Raw genomic sequence first — 17,247 nt, forward strand, 5'->3', positions numbered from 1 at the left:
GTTCCAAAGAAAACAATCCCAGTCTAATCAATCTTTCCTCATAGCTCAAAGGTTTTGGTTCCGAGCAACACTCTCAGAAATCTGAAATAAAAACAGAAAGTGCTGGAAATAATCAACAGGTGTTACAGCATCTGTGGGAAGAGAAATAGAATTAATGTTTCAAGTTGATGATCTTTCATTACATCTTCCAGTCCTGCTGAATATTTTCTGCTTTTATTTCAGATCATTAGCAACTGTAGTATTTTGCTTCTGTATCCTTGTAGACGTACTCTAGCTGTAGACTAACTAGTGTTTTATACAATTCTACATAGCCTTCTACAACATCCTCAGGAGTCTCAAGAAGGTTAAACAACAAAGATTAATTTAGGTAAACAAAAGTAAAGACTGCAACGGGGCATAAAGTACAGCTGGGAATACCAATCATGCTGGTCCCAATCCTGGTTCTTGAGCCTCAGCTGCTAGCCCTCCCCCTCTCAGCGGGGAGAGTTTGCATTCACGAACCCCACAGGGGAATCAATAAGGTCATCCCTGTAGGTCTCATGAGGATTATTACACCTCCCTGCTGTTAAAGGCTATGACTCCGACTAATAAAGGAAAGCGTGTTAACCACCTTATCTACCTGCCCTGTTAACTTCAAGGATTTGTAGATATGCTCACTAAGATCCCTCCATTCCACTACACCTCACAGTAGCCTTCCATTTATTGTGTTTCCTTGCCATGTTTGTCTGTGCCAAATGTCATCTCTTCACACTTCGCTGGATTTACTTCAATCTTGCCACTTTACTGCCCACCTGACGAGTCCATTGATATCATCCTGCATTCTGCAGCTTTCTTCCTTACCATCAGCATCACAGCCAATGTTAAAAATTCTTCACAATCTTCATAATCTTGCTGTCTACATAAAAACCAAAACCACTGACCTATAACCACTTTGCTGGTACTTCAGCAATCTGCCTGCTCTGAGATGGCCTGTCCAGGCATAATCTTATTGCACAAGATACTAATTTATCTGGACCATAAAAGGCACATTTGCACAACAGTCAATAAAATCTGAATGAGCAATTCACAGTGTACGATATTCTGTTCCTGTTATTTTGGCTTTATTCAAGTTTAAATACAATTGATTGTCTCCTCAAGGATAAAAAAGTGCAAACTCACCAAAAACTTGGGCAAGGCTTGCTTCTTCTTCACAAAGTAACAGACTAAAAGTGTTGCAATCAGCCCCACGACAATGATGGCACAAATTCCTCCAGAAATTGCAACTGCAAGAGCTAATAGGCAAAGAATGAATAGATGTGGATCAATAGCATAACCAATGTGTCACTAACAGTTGTGAAATATCGATTTTTGAGGAGAAGTTGCACAATTTAACAAAATGAAATGAAATATTGGGATCTAACATTCAACTGCCCCCTTTCTATAATCCAAACTATAATAAACAATGGCTTCCAATGGAAAGCATTCCCATGGAGGCATCAGATATCAATTTCATCGAACGGAAAATGGGATTTCAGATGTCGTACAATCATTAAATGTGAACCAACTGAAAATAAGTAAGGAAATAATTCAGTTTTATAGAAATAGTAGAAGCCATACAACCTCGAACACCATTCCACGATTGAACTTATAGGAGCAATTCTCAGGCCTTGTTATGCTCTCATCGGAGCGAAACCAGGCCAGCGAATAGCGAGAGGCCGAGAGTCATTGCAATGAAGTTACTGTGAAAAGCCCCTAGTCGCCACATCCCGGAGCCCGTTCAGGTACACAGAGGGAGAATTCAAAATGTCCAAATTACGTAACAGCACGTCTTTCGGGACTTGTGGGAGGAAACCGGAGCACCCGGAGGAAACCTACGCAGACACAGGGAGAACATGCAGACTCCGTACAGACAGTAACCCAAGCCGGGAATCAAACCTGGGACCCTGGAGCTGTGAAGCAACAGTGCTAACCACTGTGCTACCATGCCTCCCATTTGACAAACCCTACTCTAAAAAACTATTAGTCAGATGATCTACACTTGACAAATCCATTCTGGCTCTCTTTAATCTACTGATACCTGTTTAATTGCTCATTATGTAATGTTGTCTGTACAGTCACACCAGTTTTGCGATGAGTTATAAAATAGAGTTTGCGTATCTTAGGTTCTGCAGTCTTTTCTAAAATCACCTAAAACTTGCATTTATATAGCATTTTAATGAATCATATTTTAGAGTCCTTCACAGGAGGGTAACACACCAAAAACTGGCAGCGAGTCAAGGAAGGAGATATTATGACAGGAGAGGCAACTAAAATCATGGTCAAAGGAGAGAAAAATGGAGAAATTGAAGGAGTTAATTCCAGAGATTGGATGAAGCATGACCACAGTGAAACAAAAAAAGTAAAAGATGTACAAGAGAGGCTAGAATTGGATGAACACATTGGTGGAGGCGAGAGAAATAAGGAGACAGATCATAATGGATGCTGGGTGAGGTTTAGAATGTAAGCAACAGTTTCCGATGAGCTCAAGTTTATGGGGGATAGAAGATAGTAAGCTCGCCAGGTGCGTACTGAAATAATCAAGTCTGGAGGTAACCAAGACCTGGAAGAGGGTTTCAGCAGAGGGCAGGAACAGGGGCATAGACACACAATGTTATACAAGTGAAGTATGCTGGTGAGGATATGGAGTTGGAAGTTCAGCTCAGGATCATTGGTTTTGTTGATGGTTATTCTGCATGGATTACGCATGTTGAATGCTCTGTCTATGTATACTCAGAGGTCATTTTCAACTTCATCTTTACCTATTTTAGTACCAATTGTGGAATATGCACCGCTCAAATATTCTTGCATGAAGTACTTTAAACTTCTCTGCAGTAAATGTTTTTTTTCTACCTACTTGTGCATTGGCTTGCCGACACTGATCCCACTGCCTCTGCTACTCCAAATGTTACCAATTTGCATTATTTACTCTTTTTTAGAATTATTGACAGTGCCTGATAGATACTCAGCGGAACCTGAAAAAATACTCTGCGCTGCATAGAAAGGCGTGGAAAACTATTAAAAACTTTTTAAAGAAAGGTTCTTTACTCGGTAGGCTTAGCAAACATGTTATGTTGAAGTCAGCATCAACAATGCAACAAAAAAAAAAAGCAGACCGAGAACTGGCAGACCGCTCTAAATGTTTTCAGGCATAGTGGCTGAAGTTGAGCAGTGCAGGTGTACCTTGGACAACATTTGACTTGGTTGAGCTTGAATGATTAACAGAGTGTTGGCATTGTCTCAGTTCTTCCGCTGGTTCCCAAACCAAGTACACACACAGAGGAGAAAGAGTAGGAATGTTCTTCTGCAGTGGTGTGGACGAAGCATGTTCTGGAGATTCATTCTGTTAAAGATTTCTATATCCCCAGGGAACGTTGAGCAACTTGTTTTTTTTTTCCAGAAAATATTTTATTGAAGCATTTGTAATTTTCCCAATTTAACATGCTGACATTTCTAAACAACTTGCTTTTTTTAAATGTTTAGGAGTAGATGGAACAGAGAGAGGGGAAAGAAACTGCATCACAATCAAGAACTAGCTTCAGATGAAGCATATGAGAGGCAAAAAATGAAAAGCCAGCCAAAGACAGGAATTTACACAACATAAATGTACATTAGCTTGCTGCACTGAACTTGACATTTGCATTCTTTGAGAATTTCATCTGTTTGTTATTTGTAATGAAATCATAAACTTAAATGAAGAATGCATTTCAGAACTTCATTATGAAGAATGAAGAAAGGAAAATGTTCCTCACACAGTTACTTCAACAGCTGAAGTTTAGCTGCGAGGCATCAAGACTAAATATCTGTGTAGGAAATAAAATACAACCTTTGATCAGGCAACATATTAAGCACATTGCTCAATCGGGTATACATACCTCTGGAGGGATCAGTGTTTGCTTGTTGTGATTTGGAAACAGCTTCAGATTCCACCTCATCTCTGGAGTTTTCCAAATTCTCATCTTCCACTGGATACATCATGCTCGAGTAGTCCTCGCCTTCCTTCTCAAACTGGTACTCATAATACTGGTCCTCATAATCCTTGATATCAGGCTCCGGGTACTCATCGGATTCTTTGTCTTCTTCCTTCCAAGGGCAATTCTGCTCTTCATTCAGGGCAATAATGTTCCTTGGGGTTGTCGACTTCTTTGAATCTGTCAAAATATCGCATGGCATTCATGAACGATGTTTGCCTTCACATGGTTGGTCAAGTGTTGGCCATGTGAAAGTCATTCTTTGCCAGCATGATGGTTTGTTTGTTAGTGCCTACTGAAATTGACGCACATCTTCCTTCTCAACTTCCAAAAGGACTCCGATCTCAGGGGCAGCAGGAAAGGAGAACTTTTAGATTAGTTCAAAATGTAATTAACAAGGTCAAGAATGGTGAGCACATTAAGAAGTCTGCAACACCAGGTTAAAGTCCAACAAGTTTATTTGAAATCACAAGCTTTCGGAGCGCTGCACCTTCATCAGGTGAAGTGAGGCAGGTTCACAATCACAGCATAAAAAGGAGAGGCACAATTGCAAGATAATTACAGGTTGGAATGTGAAGAATGGTTGGAATTTGAGTCTTTACAGGTACACAAAGTGAGTGGAGTGAGTGATAATCATAAGTAATTAAGGCATGAATTGTGTCAAGCCAAGACAGTTAGGAGGATTCTGCAAACCTGGGCAGTATGGTGGGGGTTACATATAATGTGGAACTTGGCTACCAGTTTCTGCTCGGCGATTCTGAAGACACACATTATTGTGTGTCTTCAAAGCCACCTTGGAGACTTTGTCTGGGCGGGCAAGACCGCACTGCCAAATTTTAGCAACTATTACTGGGCGGCTAATATAGCCATCATCAGGAGGTAGGTGGTGGTGGTGGTGGGGGTGTTGGTAAGAGCACCTCTGCCGCTCCCGCCGGCATGGTACTTCACCAGCCCTATGGTGGTGACGGTCCTGAGAGTTTGGGACCAGTGGAGGCAGCATGTGGGAGCAGTGGGAGCATCGGTCTGGGCCCCAATTTGTGATAATCACCGGTTTGCCCCAGGGAGTATGGATGGGGGGGTTCCGGGTATGGCGGAGAGCGGGGATTGAAAGGATGGGGGATATGGGGGACAGCACGGTAGCATGGTGGTTAGCATAAATGCTTCACAGCTCCAGGGTCCCAGGTTCGATTCCCGGCTGGGTCACTGTCTGTGCGGAGTCTGCACGTCCTCCCCGTGTGTGCGTGGGTTTCCTCCGGGTGCTCCGGTTTCCTCCCACAGTCCAAAGATGTGCGGGTTAGGTGGATTGGCCATGCTAAATTGCCCGTAGTGTCCTAAAAAGTAAGGTTAAGGGGTGGGGGGTTGTTGGGTTACGGGTATAGGGTGGATACGTGGGTTTGAGTAGGATGATCATGGCTCGGCACAACATCGAGGGCCGAAGGGCCTGTTCTGTGCTGTACTGTTCTATGTTCTATGTTCAGAGCTTTCTGAGTATGAGCGCATTGGAGGAAAAGTTTGGGCTGGCAAGGGGAAACAAATTTGGGTATCTGCAGGTGCAAGACTTCCTTCGTAAACAGGTGTCAACCGTCCCACTCCTACCGCTGATGGGGATTCAGGACAGGGTAGTTTCCAGAGGGTGTGTAGGGGAAGGGAGCGTCTTTGACATCTATAAGGAGCTTATGGGGTCAGTGGAGATGCAGACCGAGGAGCTGAAGCGCAAGTGGGAGGAGGAGCTGGGAGGTGAGATAGAGAATGGTCTATGGGCAGGCGTGTTGAGTAGAGTCAACGCATCCGCAACATGTGCCAGACTCAGCCTGATACAATTTAAGGTTGTGCACCAGGCTCACAGGACAGTGGCCCGGATGAGCAGGTTCTTTGGGGTGGAAGACAGGTGTACAAAATGCGCGGGAGGACCAGCGAACCATGTCCACATGTTCTGGGCATGTCCGAAGCTTAGGGGATTTTGGCAGGGGTTTGTGGATGTCTTGTACAAGGTTTTAAAAACAAGGGTGGCGCTGAGTCCAGAGGTGGCGATTTTCGGGGTGTGAGAAGATCCGGGAATCCAGGAGGAGAAAGAGGCAGATGTTCTGACCTTTGCTTCCCTGGTAGCCCGGAGATGGATACTATTAGCTTGGAAGGACTCAAAGCCCCCGAAGTCGGAGATCTGGCTATCGGACATGGCTAGCTTTCTCTGTATGGAGAAAATCAAGTTTGCCTTGAGGTTCACTGTTAGGGTTCGCCCGGGAGGTGGGAACCGTTCGTCGACTTCTTTGCGGAAAATTAATCGTCAGCAGACGAGGTGGGGGGAAGCGTAGTTTAGGTTAGAGTAGGGGGCTAATAAGGGTGGGACCTGTACGAAAGGTAAACGGCTTTTGCACTATGTTTATGGTTTCATGCATATTATTTTGTTGTTGTTATTATACCAAAATTACCTCAATAAAATGTTTATTAAAAAAAAAGCCACCTTGGAGATTATTTACCCGCAGAATGTCCTTAACTGCTGAAGTGCTCCCTGACTCGAAGGGAACACTCCTGCCTGGCGATTGTTGCATGGTGTCTGTTCATCCATTGCATGGTCTCGCCAATGTTCGTCTTCTGAGGAGGTCAAGGCGTTTTTTCACTGTGGCGCATCGCAACCCTCGATCGATGAGTCGAGCGCCATATCCCATTCTTAGGAGGGTGTCTTTCAGCTTCTGTAGGAGTTTGTCATGGTCCTCCTCATCTGAAACTCAGTACCCATGGACCAGTTGAACCAGGAACACTCCTCGTCACAATGGACATCTCGGCACTCTACACCAGCATCCCCCATGACAACGACATTTATGCAACAGCCTCAGGACTCAACACCGACAACTGCCAATCTCCAGAGTCAATCCTACAACTTATCTGCTTCATTCTGAACCATAACGTCTTTACCTTCGACAACCAGGTCTTCATCCAGACATGCGGAGCAGCCATGGGGACCAAGTTCGCACCTCAATAAGCCAAAATCTTCATGCACAAGTTCGAGTAAGATCTCTTCAACCAATACTATACACTAGATATATTGATGACATTTTCTTCCTTTGTACTCATTGCAAAGAATCACTGAAACGACTACATGGTGACATCAACACGTTCCATCCCACCATCAGACTCACCATGGACTACTCTCCAGATGTGGTTGCATTCTTGGACACACGCATCTCCATCAGGTGCGGACACCTCAGCACTTCACTCTACCGCAAGCCCACTGATAACCTCACGATGCTCCACCCTAAACACATTAAAGAAGCCATCACCTACGGACAAGACCCCACCGTATGCACAGGATCTGCTCAGACAAGAAGGAACGCAACAGACACCTACATACGCTGAAAGACGCTCTCGAAAAAACAGAATATCGTGCTCAATTCATCAATTGATAGTTCCGACTCTCCACAGCGAAAAACCACACCGACCTACTCAGAAGACGAACATGGGACAGAGTACATTTCATCATCGTCATCCAGTACTTGCATGGAGTGGAGAAACTATGACATCTGCTTCAGAGTCATCGACGTGTCATCGATCATGATGAACATCTTGCCAAGACCATCCCACACCTCCACTACTTGCCTTCAAACAACCGCCTAACCGCAAACAGACCAGTATTTGCTGCAAACTATCCAGCCTTCAGGAGAACAGTGACCACACCACTCAACCGCTGCCATTGCAATCTCTACAAGACATGCCAGATCATCGACATCAATATTACTATCACAAGTGAGAACACCACCCACCAGGTACACGGTACATACTTGTGCGACTCGGCCAAAGTTGACTTCCTCGTTTGCTGCAGGAAAGGATGTCACAAGGCGTGGTACATTGCTGAGGCCATGCAGATGAATGGACACCGCGTAGGAGTGTTCCCTTGCAGTCAGGGAATACTTCAGCAGTCAAGGTCATTCAATCTCCCATCTTCAGGTAACATTCTCCAAGGCGGCTTTCAAGACATATGACAACGCAGAATCACCGACCAGAAACTCGTAGCCAAGTTCCGCAAGCATGGGGATGGGCTCAACTGGGATCTTGGGTTCATGTCACATTACATGTAACCCCCATCATACTGCCCGGGTTTGCAGAATCCTCTAACTGTCTTGGCTTGAGACAATTCACACCTCGATTACCTGTGATTATCACTCACTCCACTCACATTATTTGATCATGTAAAGACTTGTTTACCTGTAAAGACACACATTCCAACCATTCTTCACATTCCAATCTGTAATTATCTTGAAATTGCGTCTCTCCTATATATGCTGTGATTGTGAACCTGCTTCCACTTCACCTGATGAAGGAGCAGTGTTCCAAAAGCTTGTGATTTCAAATAAATCTGTTGGACTTTAACCTGGTGTTGTGAGATGTCTTATTGTGTCCACTCCAGTCCAGCGCCAGCATCTCCACAAGAAAGGGTATAGCATAGTGACACATTCGAATCTGTGTATCTGTCCCTCCATCATCGTATAGCTCTCATTCATGTACTTTGTGTACCCACTCATCCTTCTCTTTCTTGGCATTTCTTCACATCTCCATCCATTCATCCACTGCTGCCAATTATTGTTAATCCAATCCCATGCCTGCACCTCATAGATAGAATGCATTTAATGAGGATAACTTTCAGGTGAATGCATACTATCACACTCACTCACAGGTCTACTCTTCTCCTCATTACAGGAGACTCACTGAGCAGTATCAATGTGCAAAAGCACTGACAAACATTCCAAGCACATTGAACAAGAACGCAGAAAGAATAGATGATACAAGCATGAGTGGTTAATATCACAAGACATAGGGCAGCACGGTGGCCTAGTGGTTAGCACAGCTGCCTCATGGCGCTGAGGTCCCAGGTTCGATCCAGGCTCTGGATCACTGTCCGTGTGGAGTTTGCACACTCTCCCCATGTCTGCGTGGGTTTCGCCCCCACAATCCAAAAATGTGCAGAGTAGGTGGATTGGCCACACTAAATTGCCCCCTTAATTGGAAAAAATAATTGGATAATCTAAATTTTAAAATTAAAAAAAAATCCCAAGACATTGCAGTGATGTGTTAAGTATCCATTGAGTGTGTAGGATGTTTACCTTACTGCCATCAATTAACACTGACAACATGGCACTAACCGAGGCCTCACAATCACCAACAATCTGTCACTTGATGCTGCAAACAACACACACATTGCAAAAGCTGTAGCTGTTGGGCGGCACGGTGGCACAATGGTTAGCACTGCTGCTTCACAGTGCCAGGGTTCAATTCTGGCCTTGGGTCACCATTTGTGTGAAGTTTGTACGTTCTCCCCATGTCTGCATGGCTTTCATCTGGGTGCTCTGCTTTCTTCCCACAGTTCAAAGTCGTGCAGGAGATGTGCAGGTTAATTTATGGGGATAGGGTGGGGTGGACGGGAGAGTGGACATGGATAGAGTTCTCTTTTGAAGGGTTGGGACAGACGAGATGGGTTGAATGGCTTCCTGTTGGGATTCTATGATGATAGGATTCTATGTTTTCTCCAAGCTGAGTAAGAGCGTGGAATAACAGCAGCCTGACTGGGAGCACAAAATTGTGAGTCCACCAAGCTAGTATCCTCTGTGCACTCCTCTTACATGGAGTGAGACCATTGTTTCACAAAGCAGAAGACTGTAAAAAAAAAAGGAATGGCCTGTTCTGTGTAACGTCGATCACTCCAGTCAAAATAGTCCAAGCTCAACTTGACCACATCCATGCTGACTTTGGATAACAACATGACTGTCACTTTACATAGCTGCCTTAATTTTAGTTTTACAGTGTGTGAGAATCTGCTCCATTATACTTCCTAATCAAGTAATTCTCTGCTTTTGAGTAGAGTAATCCATTTTTGACTGACTGTTAACAATTGGAGGGGGGGGGGGGGGTGTACTCCTTTGCATAATGGAAATCACCATTATGTTACAGCCTGGAGATTTATACAGAGGGAGCATCAGGTGAAAATTCTGGACTTTAGTGTAGGGCTGCCCGAGAACAGTGAGGGCCCTTCTTGGGATACCTCACAGGAAATCAGAGGAAAAGCTCCGAATGAAATAACAATAATAATTTACCACTTTTTTGTGCCTTACATTTAGGCAACATAAACGAGAATGAACCGTGAGGAATCATTTAACTTATGAAAGGAAGATTCCTTCATATTGGTGTCCCTGGCTTGCCTCGAGTTGAAGTACTAAAATAAATGAAAGTTGTATTGATAGGTATAATTCCAATGAGTGGTCTGGTTTGTGACTAAGTGGAATAAATTAATGGAGAGTCCCTTAAGTAATTTGAAAGTATTCCATTTGCAACGTTCGTATTATAAAAAGGATAGGTTTGTGACCAAATGAAATAAATTAGTGGGTAATCAATTGGTAACAAGTTGAATATTGGGGTTAGGTAACACGACAGAAGATTTGGCCAGTATTATTGAGAAATATGCAGACAAGAAGTTAGGAGTGCAGAGGTCTGAAGACAGATAGCAGAATAACACACAAGGTTAAAGAAGAAAAAAAGAGTGCAATTGTAAAGTCTTGATTATTCTGTAGCAAACCTAGAGAATAACTTAATTAAAAGAGGAACTAGAATCACAGAATTGGTATGATGTAGAAGGAGGCCATTGGCCCATCACGTCTTCATGGGCTCTCCAAACGAACATTGTGGCTTAGTGCAATTCCCTGCCTTTTCCCCATACCCCAATATACTTTTTCTATTCAAGTAATCATCTAATGCCCTCTTGAATGTCTCAATTGAACATGCCTTCACCACACAATCAGGCATGTAGCCACAGCCACCTGGGTTGGCCACTTCCCGACTTTAAAATGGAGATTCGCTAAGAACGCAGGGAAAAGTGGACAGGCACAGAGAAGCAAGCAGAATGCAAAGTTTCCTGTATATTCGAGTTGCAGAAAGCAGACAGCACTGAAACTGACGACCATCTGCATATTGATGAGCGATCCCCGGGAACAATAGCAACAGTTAAGATAATCGAGGTAAAGCCAGACTCCTCGACGCCAGCAGGAGCCAAAACAAAAGAAGCCAACGGACACTTAGGAACCGCCCAGCAATCAGGGAACAGCCCCAGTATTGGGGAAATCAAACCAATTGATTGGGAACATGGTCCAATCAATTGGAACCAGGTACGGGGTCTACCCAAAAGGGCGCGAAGCCCTTGGAGAATATAAAATAGAGTCCCCAAGTTCAATTCGTCCTTCTTGGCAGGGTCACTCAGCAGCTCAAAACAACCCTTGACCATGACCTGCCTAGCAGCTGCACCAACAAGTAAGTGTCCAGTCCATGCTACGAGATAGGCGCTCCTGACCCTTAGTCCGTACCAGCTGGAAGCCTGCAGTCTTAGTATCGAACGAGAGGCCATTGTTCCCTGACCCAGTGGGTTCCTTTTCCAAAGCTAAGTATTGGCCTTTAGTGGTAGAAATAGTCTAGTTCTGTCGTATTTTATGCATGAGTAGCGATTGACTGTGTATAGAATAAATGTGTTTTGATTTGAACCTTACTAACTGGTGTATTGAGTTATTGATCAGCACTTGAACTTGAACCTCGTGGTGGTATCATAAAGATACCTGGCGACTCTAAGAGCAAGGTGATCAAACAGAGCCAATTAAGTGTAAAGCACACTTAGCAAAACGAGCAACAGGCAGTGCATTCCAGACCTGAACCATTCATCATGTTGTAAAAGTTTTTTCTCAAGTTGCTTCTCTTGCAAATCATCCCAAATCGGTGCCCTCTCGTTCTTGGTCCTTTACGAGGGGGGAATAGTTTCTCCCTTTCAACAGTCCAGCTCCCCTCATGATTTTGAAGAGAAGCAAATGGCAGCGGTGAATAAGAACAGGATGTGTGAGGTTGTGAAGTTAAAGAAAATACAAATCAGCATTGCGAGTCTCCATCTGAATCATTTACTGGCTGCGATTAAAGATCAGAAAACTGACGCAGTTTGAGGCGGAACAGGGAGAGAAGAAATTGGTAAAACAATATCAAATTAATGCTGATGAACTGGTGCTGGCCAGTCTTCTTAAGAAGCAAGTGGAAGACCAGAAAACTGCTAGAAAGGGAGGCAATCATGTGTTGTGTTGAAAACAGATTTGACTAATGTATTGATGATGGGTTTGAGAACAGGAAGGTCCAATGGGAAAGACAGATGACAATGACATAACAAAAGCTGTGTGGGAATAGGCATACAGAAGGGAGAACAGGGTGACCTGAATGTGCACTGTGATAACAATTGCTTGAAAGGTGACGATGCAGATTAAGGTAACGAAGAAAGATGCAAGTGGAGAATGTGACAACCGCCACTGTACCATTTGACACTCTGGAATTAAAAGAGATAGCTCAGAATATCCAACAGATTAAACTGAGTGAGGATGTGCAAACCTGTATAATTGCAATAGAACATAGAATTGTAGAACAGTTATAGCACAGGAGGCCATTCCACCCATCATGTCTGTGCAAAAGCAAGTTATGTCATTGCGCTCCACTGCCTTTTCCCTATAGCCCTGCAAAGCTTTCCTCTTTAGATAATTATAGAATTATCTTTCAAAAGCCATGATCAAATATGCCTCCACCACACTCAGGCAGTGCACCCGCAGTGTGGCGACTAGGGGATTTTCACAGTAACTTCATTGCAGTGTTAATGTAAGCCTACTTGTGACACTAATAAATATTATCAAAGATTTGAAGTAAGGCAGTGGATTCAATACTTGATTTACGCCCCCGCTCGTGATGGATGTCTCACTGTTCACCCCTTCACATCACAGAAAAATAAGGGATGATCAAATTATGGCTTCCCAGTCCAGCACTGTAGCATGGGCAGCACGGTAGCATAGTGGTTAGCACAATTGCTTCACAGCTCCAGGGTCCCAGGTTCGATTCCCGGCTTGGGTCACTGTCTGTGGGGAGTCTGCATGTTCTCCCAGTACGTGCCTGGGTTTCCTCCGGGTGATCTGGTTCCTCCCACAGTCCAAAGATGTGCGGGTTAGGTTTGCCATGCTAAATTGCCCTTCGTGCCCAAAAAGGTTGAGTGTGGTTACTGGGTTAAGGGGTTAGGGTGGAGGTGTGGGCTTGGGTGGGGTGCTCTTTCCAAGGGCCGGTGCAGACTCGATGGGCCGAATGGCCTCCTTCAGCCTGAAAATTCTATGATTCTATGATTGATTTATGTGTCTAAAACCCAGACTGAGTCATCTCCTGGGTGTTGGCACTAGAAGAAATGCAGGGAATATCTGGAAAAAGACTGGTCACAGTAGAAAGGCCCAGTGTATCTAACACAATTGTCTTGGATACAATGGTAGAAAACGAGAGGAGCACATGGATCTGAATTACAGGCCAGATGTAGCTAAGCACTCCAAGCAGTAACAGAGGAGTCCAACAAGAATTTGAGTGAAGTTTAAACAAGAAATGAGGACATGGACAAGGATCTTGTCTGGGGGCAATGTCTTTTGTCATTTCCATCAGCTCCGTGCTTGAGTTAGTAAAGACATGTGCAGAAATCAGAAGCAGGGTGGATGCAGAAGGTACATTGCCCAAGCCCAACGTCTCGGATAAGAAAATGCAAATGGAGATTTGAAAAGTCATCGCAGAAACTGTGGATGAATTGAAGACTGGAGACCCTAAAAGGGAAGAGAGGACATTTGTAGCAGACAAAACAACACGGAAATCTCGGGAATGGAAGCAGAAAGTTGGGAGCTGTGCAGTCAGAGGCAGTCAGTCATCGAGAGGGCATCACTGTAGAACGTCTGATGGTGAAACAATGAAACAGCTGGAAATGGAAGGCAGAACATACAAATGCACAAATAAGGAGCAGGAGAGGGCCAATTCAGCCCTTGAGCCTGCTCCATCATTGAATAAGATCATGGCTGATTGGAAAGTAACTGCAAATATCCACTCCGCCTAGCCCCGATAACCTATCACCCCCTTGCTTTCTATCCAGCTCTGCTTCACTGCCTGAATTCCAAAGACGCGCAACCCTCAGAACATATTTTGCATAATATCCATTTTCAATGGGCGACCCCAGTTCTAGATTCTTCCACATGAGGAAACATCTTCTCCACACCCACCCCATCAAAAACCCTCAGGATCGTCCATGATTCAATCAAGTTGCCACTTACTCTTATGACTGCAGCAAATACAAGCCCAGCCTGTCCAACCTAAGACAGCCCACCCATTTCATACATTAATCTGGTAAACCTGATGCTGATTAGAAAGTCAAAGAAATGAATGACCATACATGGAAATTAGAAGCAGGAGGAGGCCATTCGGCCCTTTGAGCCTGCTCCAGCATTTATTATGATCATGGCCGATCAAGTTCAATGCCCTGATCCAGCCTCCCTCCACACCCCCATATCCCTTGATCCCAAAGAGCTATATCTAAAATCATTCTTGAAATTATACAATATTTTGGCATCAACTACTTTCTGTGGTAGTGAATTCCACAGATTCACCACGCTCTGGGTGAAGAAATTTCTCATCTCAGTCCTAAAAGGTTTACCCCTATCCTCAAATTATGACCCCTAGTTCAGGACTCCCCCACCATCAGGAACATTCTTTCTGAACCGACCCTGTCTAATCCTGTTCGAATTTTATAAGTTTCTATGAGATAGCCGCTCAATCTTTCCAAACCCTAATGAATATAATCCGAACCAACTTTCTCTCCTTATTATGACAGTTCCACCATCCCAGGAATCAGCCTGGTAGACCTTCATTGCACTCCCTCCACACCTTCCCTCAGATAAGGACACCAAAAGTGCACACAATATTCCTGGTGTGGCCTCACCAGTGCCCTACACAACTGCAGTAAAACATCCCTATTCCTATTCTCAAATCCTCTTGCTATGAAGGCCAACATACCATTTGTCTTCTTTACTGCCTGCTGCATCTGCGTGCTTACTTTCAGTGACTGATGCATGATAATCAACTCCAATAACATCCCTACTACTGACATTAGGCTCTCCGGTCGATAGTGATCAGCCTGAAGCAATTACAACAAAACGGAGTCATATGAAATTGGAGCAGGAGTTCACGATACAGCCCCTCAATCCTTCTCCATCATCCAACACAGTTATGGTTATCATTAGCCTTAACTCCAATTTCTTGTCTTTTCTTCATATCCTTTCATTCCAATGCCTGGCTATCTGAGCCTTAAAAACATGCTGCAACATTCACAACCCTCTGCAGTGGAGCAATTCAAAGACTTGCTACCCTTTGAGAGAAGATATTTATCTTCATCACAATCCTGAATGATTAACCCTTTATCCCAAGACTGTGTCCCATGTTCTGGATTCACCAGCCTTTGAAATAACAAATGGTATCTATCCCGTCATGCCCCTTCAAATTCTTGGTACATTTCAATGAGATAATTTTGCGTTCTTCTAAACCCGAGAGAGTATAGCCCCGATTTACTCAGCCATGTTTGCTGCTATGCCATGTTGCGCAGATCACAGTGCATCACAGCTATTCTAAAGATTCTGACAGTGAAACCTATCTGAAGCACATCTTCAGCATGCCGATGTCTTGTTGATCACACATCTGGTTCACTGCAGCACTGCTTCAAGTGTCAGTACGTCATTTCTCAAGTAAGGAGACCAAAACTGAACACAATACCCCAGGTGTGGCCTCACTAACACCTTATACAATTGCAGCATAACCTCCCTAGAGGGATGGAGTTTAAGACTAGGGAGGTTATGCTGCAATTGTATAAGGTGTTAGTGAGGCCACGCCTGGAGTATTGTGTTCGGTTTTGGTCTCCTTACATGAGAAAGGACATACTGGCACTGGAGGGTGTGCAGAGGAGATTCAGTAGGTTAATCCCAGAGCTGAAGGGGTTGGATTATGAGGAGAGGTTGAGTAGACTGGGACTGTACTCATTGGAATTTAGAAGGATGAGGGGGGATCTTATAGAAACATATAAAATTATGAAGGGAATAGATAGGATAGATGCGGGCAGGTTGTTTCCACTGGCGGGTGAAAGCAGAACTAGGGGGCATAGCCTCAAAATAAGGGGAAGTAGATTTAGGACTGAGTTTAGGAGGAACTTCTTCGCCCAAAGGGTTGTGAATCTATGGAATTCCTTGCCCAGTGAAGCAGTTGAGGCTCCTTCATTAAACAGTTTTAAGGTAAAGATAGATAGTTTTTTGAAGAATAAAGGGATTAAGTGTTTCGGGGCACGATTCTCCACTGCCCAAGATGGATCGGAGAATAGCAGGCGGGCCTTCCCGACAATTTTCATGCCCTCCCGCTATTCTCCCCCCCCCACGGCCGCCCCACGACACGAATCGCTGCCAAGGGTGGCATGGGCCTGCGATCGGTGGGAACCGATCGCGGGCAGCGGGTCCGATACCCGCGCACTATTTCTTCTTCCGCCGCCCCGCAGGATTAGTCCGCGGGGCGGCTGAGGGGCATGAGCGGGTTTGATGCATCCGCGCATGCGCGGGTTGGAGCCGTCCAACCCGCGCATGCGCGGCTGACGTCATCCTGCGCGTCAGCCGCCGTGACGCTTGGCGCGCGGACTTAGCGACGGTCGCTAAGCCCGCGATGCTGTGCTTCACGGCACCACGCTGCTAACCCCGCCCAGGGGGGAGAATCGGGTCCTGGGAGGGGGCACGGAGGCTGCAGTGAAACACGGCCAGTTTCACGGCAGCCTTTACGACTCGTTGCATTTGCGGAGAATCGCGCCCATGGTGTTCGGGCCAGAAAGTGGAGCTGAGTCCACAAAAGATCAGCCATGATCTCATTGAATGGTGGAGCAGGCTCGAGGGGCCAGAAGGCCTACTCCTGCTCCTAGTTCTTATGTTCTTATGTTCAATGGTCAGCGTGGTGACTGTTTTCAGCAGCCAATCATCTCCTAGCAGCCGCTCCTTGTGTGCGCCACATTCCTGGGAAGTTGTAATGAAGGTTTCATCCGGAGGCAGGTCCAAAAAGGTCAGGGAGCTTGGACTGCTACAGGATGAAAGCATCATTACAATTTCCCATGAATCTTGTGCATGCATACAGAAATATATTTGTGTGATTGCACACCAGCTTCACATGTGGGATAGAAACCCCTGTTGTTGACAAATACTCCTTTAGGGCAGTTTAGTCTACAAGGTTGCTACAGCCCACTCAACTGCCACCGTGTTATTGTCTTGGTATCACTGGCGAGTTTCAGGAAGTTCAGAAAACTCACAGACACAAATATCCTCATTCCATGAATCTGGCAGTTAAATTTGAAAAGAATGGGGCGACTTTGAAAAAGGAACAACATTTC

General features: G+C 44.8%; 1 protein-coding gene across 2 annotated transcripts in view; it reads right to left on the reverse strand.

The window, feature by feature from the left end:
- Positions 1-17,247, reverse strand: part of LOC119967219 (interferon alpha/beta receptor 1-like) — a 65,692-nt gene that overhangs the window by 1,647 nt on the left and 46,798 nt on the right. Inside the window, exons 6-7 of one of the 2 annotated variants that reach the window (XM_038799447.1) lie at positions 3,891-4,166; positions 1,159-1,271 (exon numbers count right to left, since the gene is read on the reverse strand). In XM_038799447.1, the coding sequence (XP_038655375.1) occupies positions 1,159-1,271; positions 3,891-4,166 (389 nt within the window). The remainder of the gene's footprint in view (positions 1-1,158; positions 1,272-3,890; positions 4,167-17,247) is intronic. The other variant, XM_038799448.1, reaches the window with a different exon arrangement.

The sequence above is a fragment of the Scyliorhinus canicula genome, chromosome 6, assembly GCF_902713615.1.
Source record: "Scyliorhinus canicula chromosome 6, sScyCan1.1, whole genome shotgun sequence".
NCBI classification, from domain to species: domain Eukaryota; kingdom Metazoa; phylum Chordata; class Chondrichthyes; order Carcharhiniformes; family Scyliorhinidae; genus Scyliorhinus; species Scyliorhinus canicula.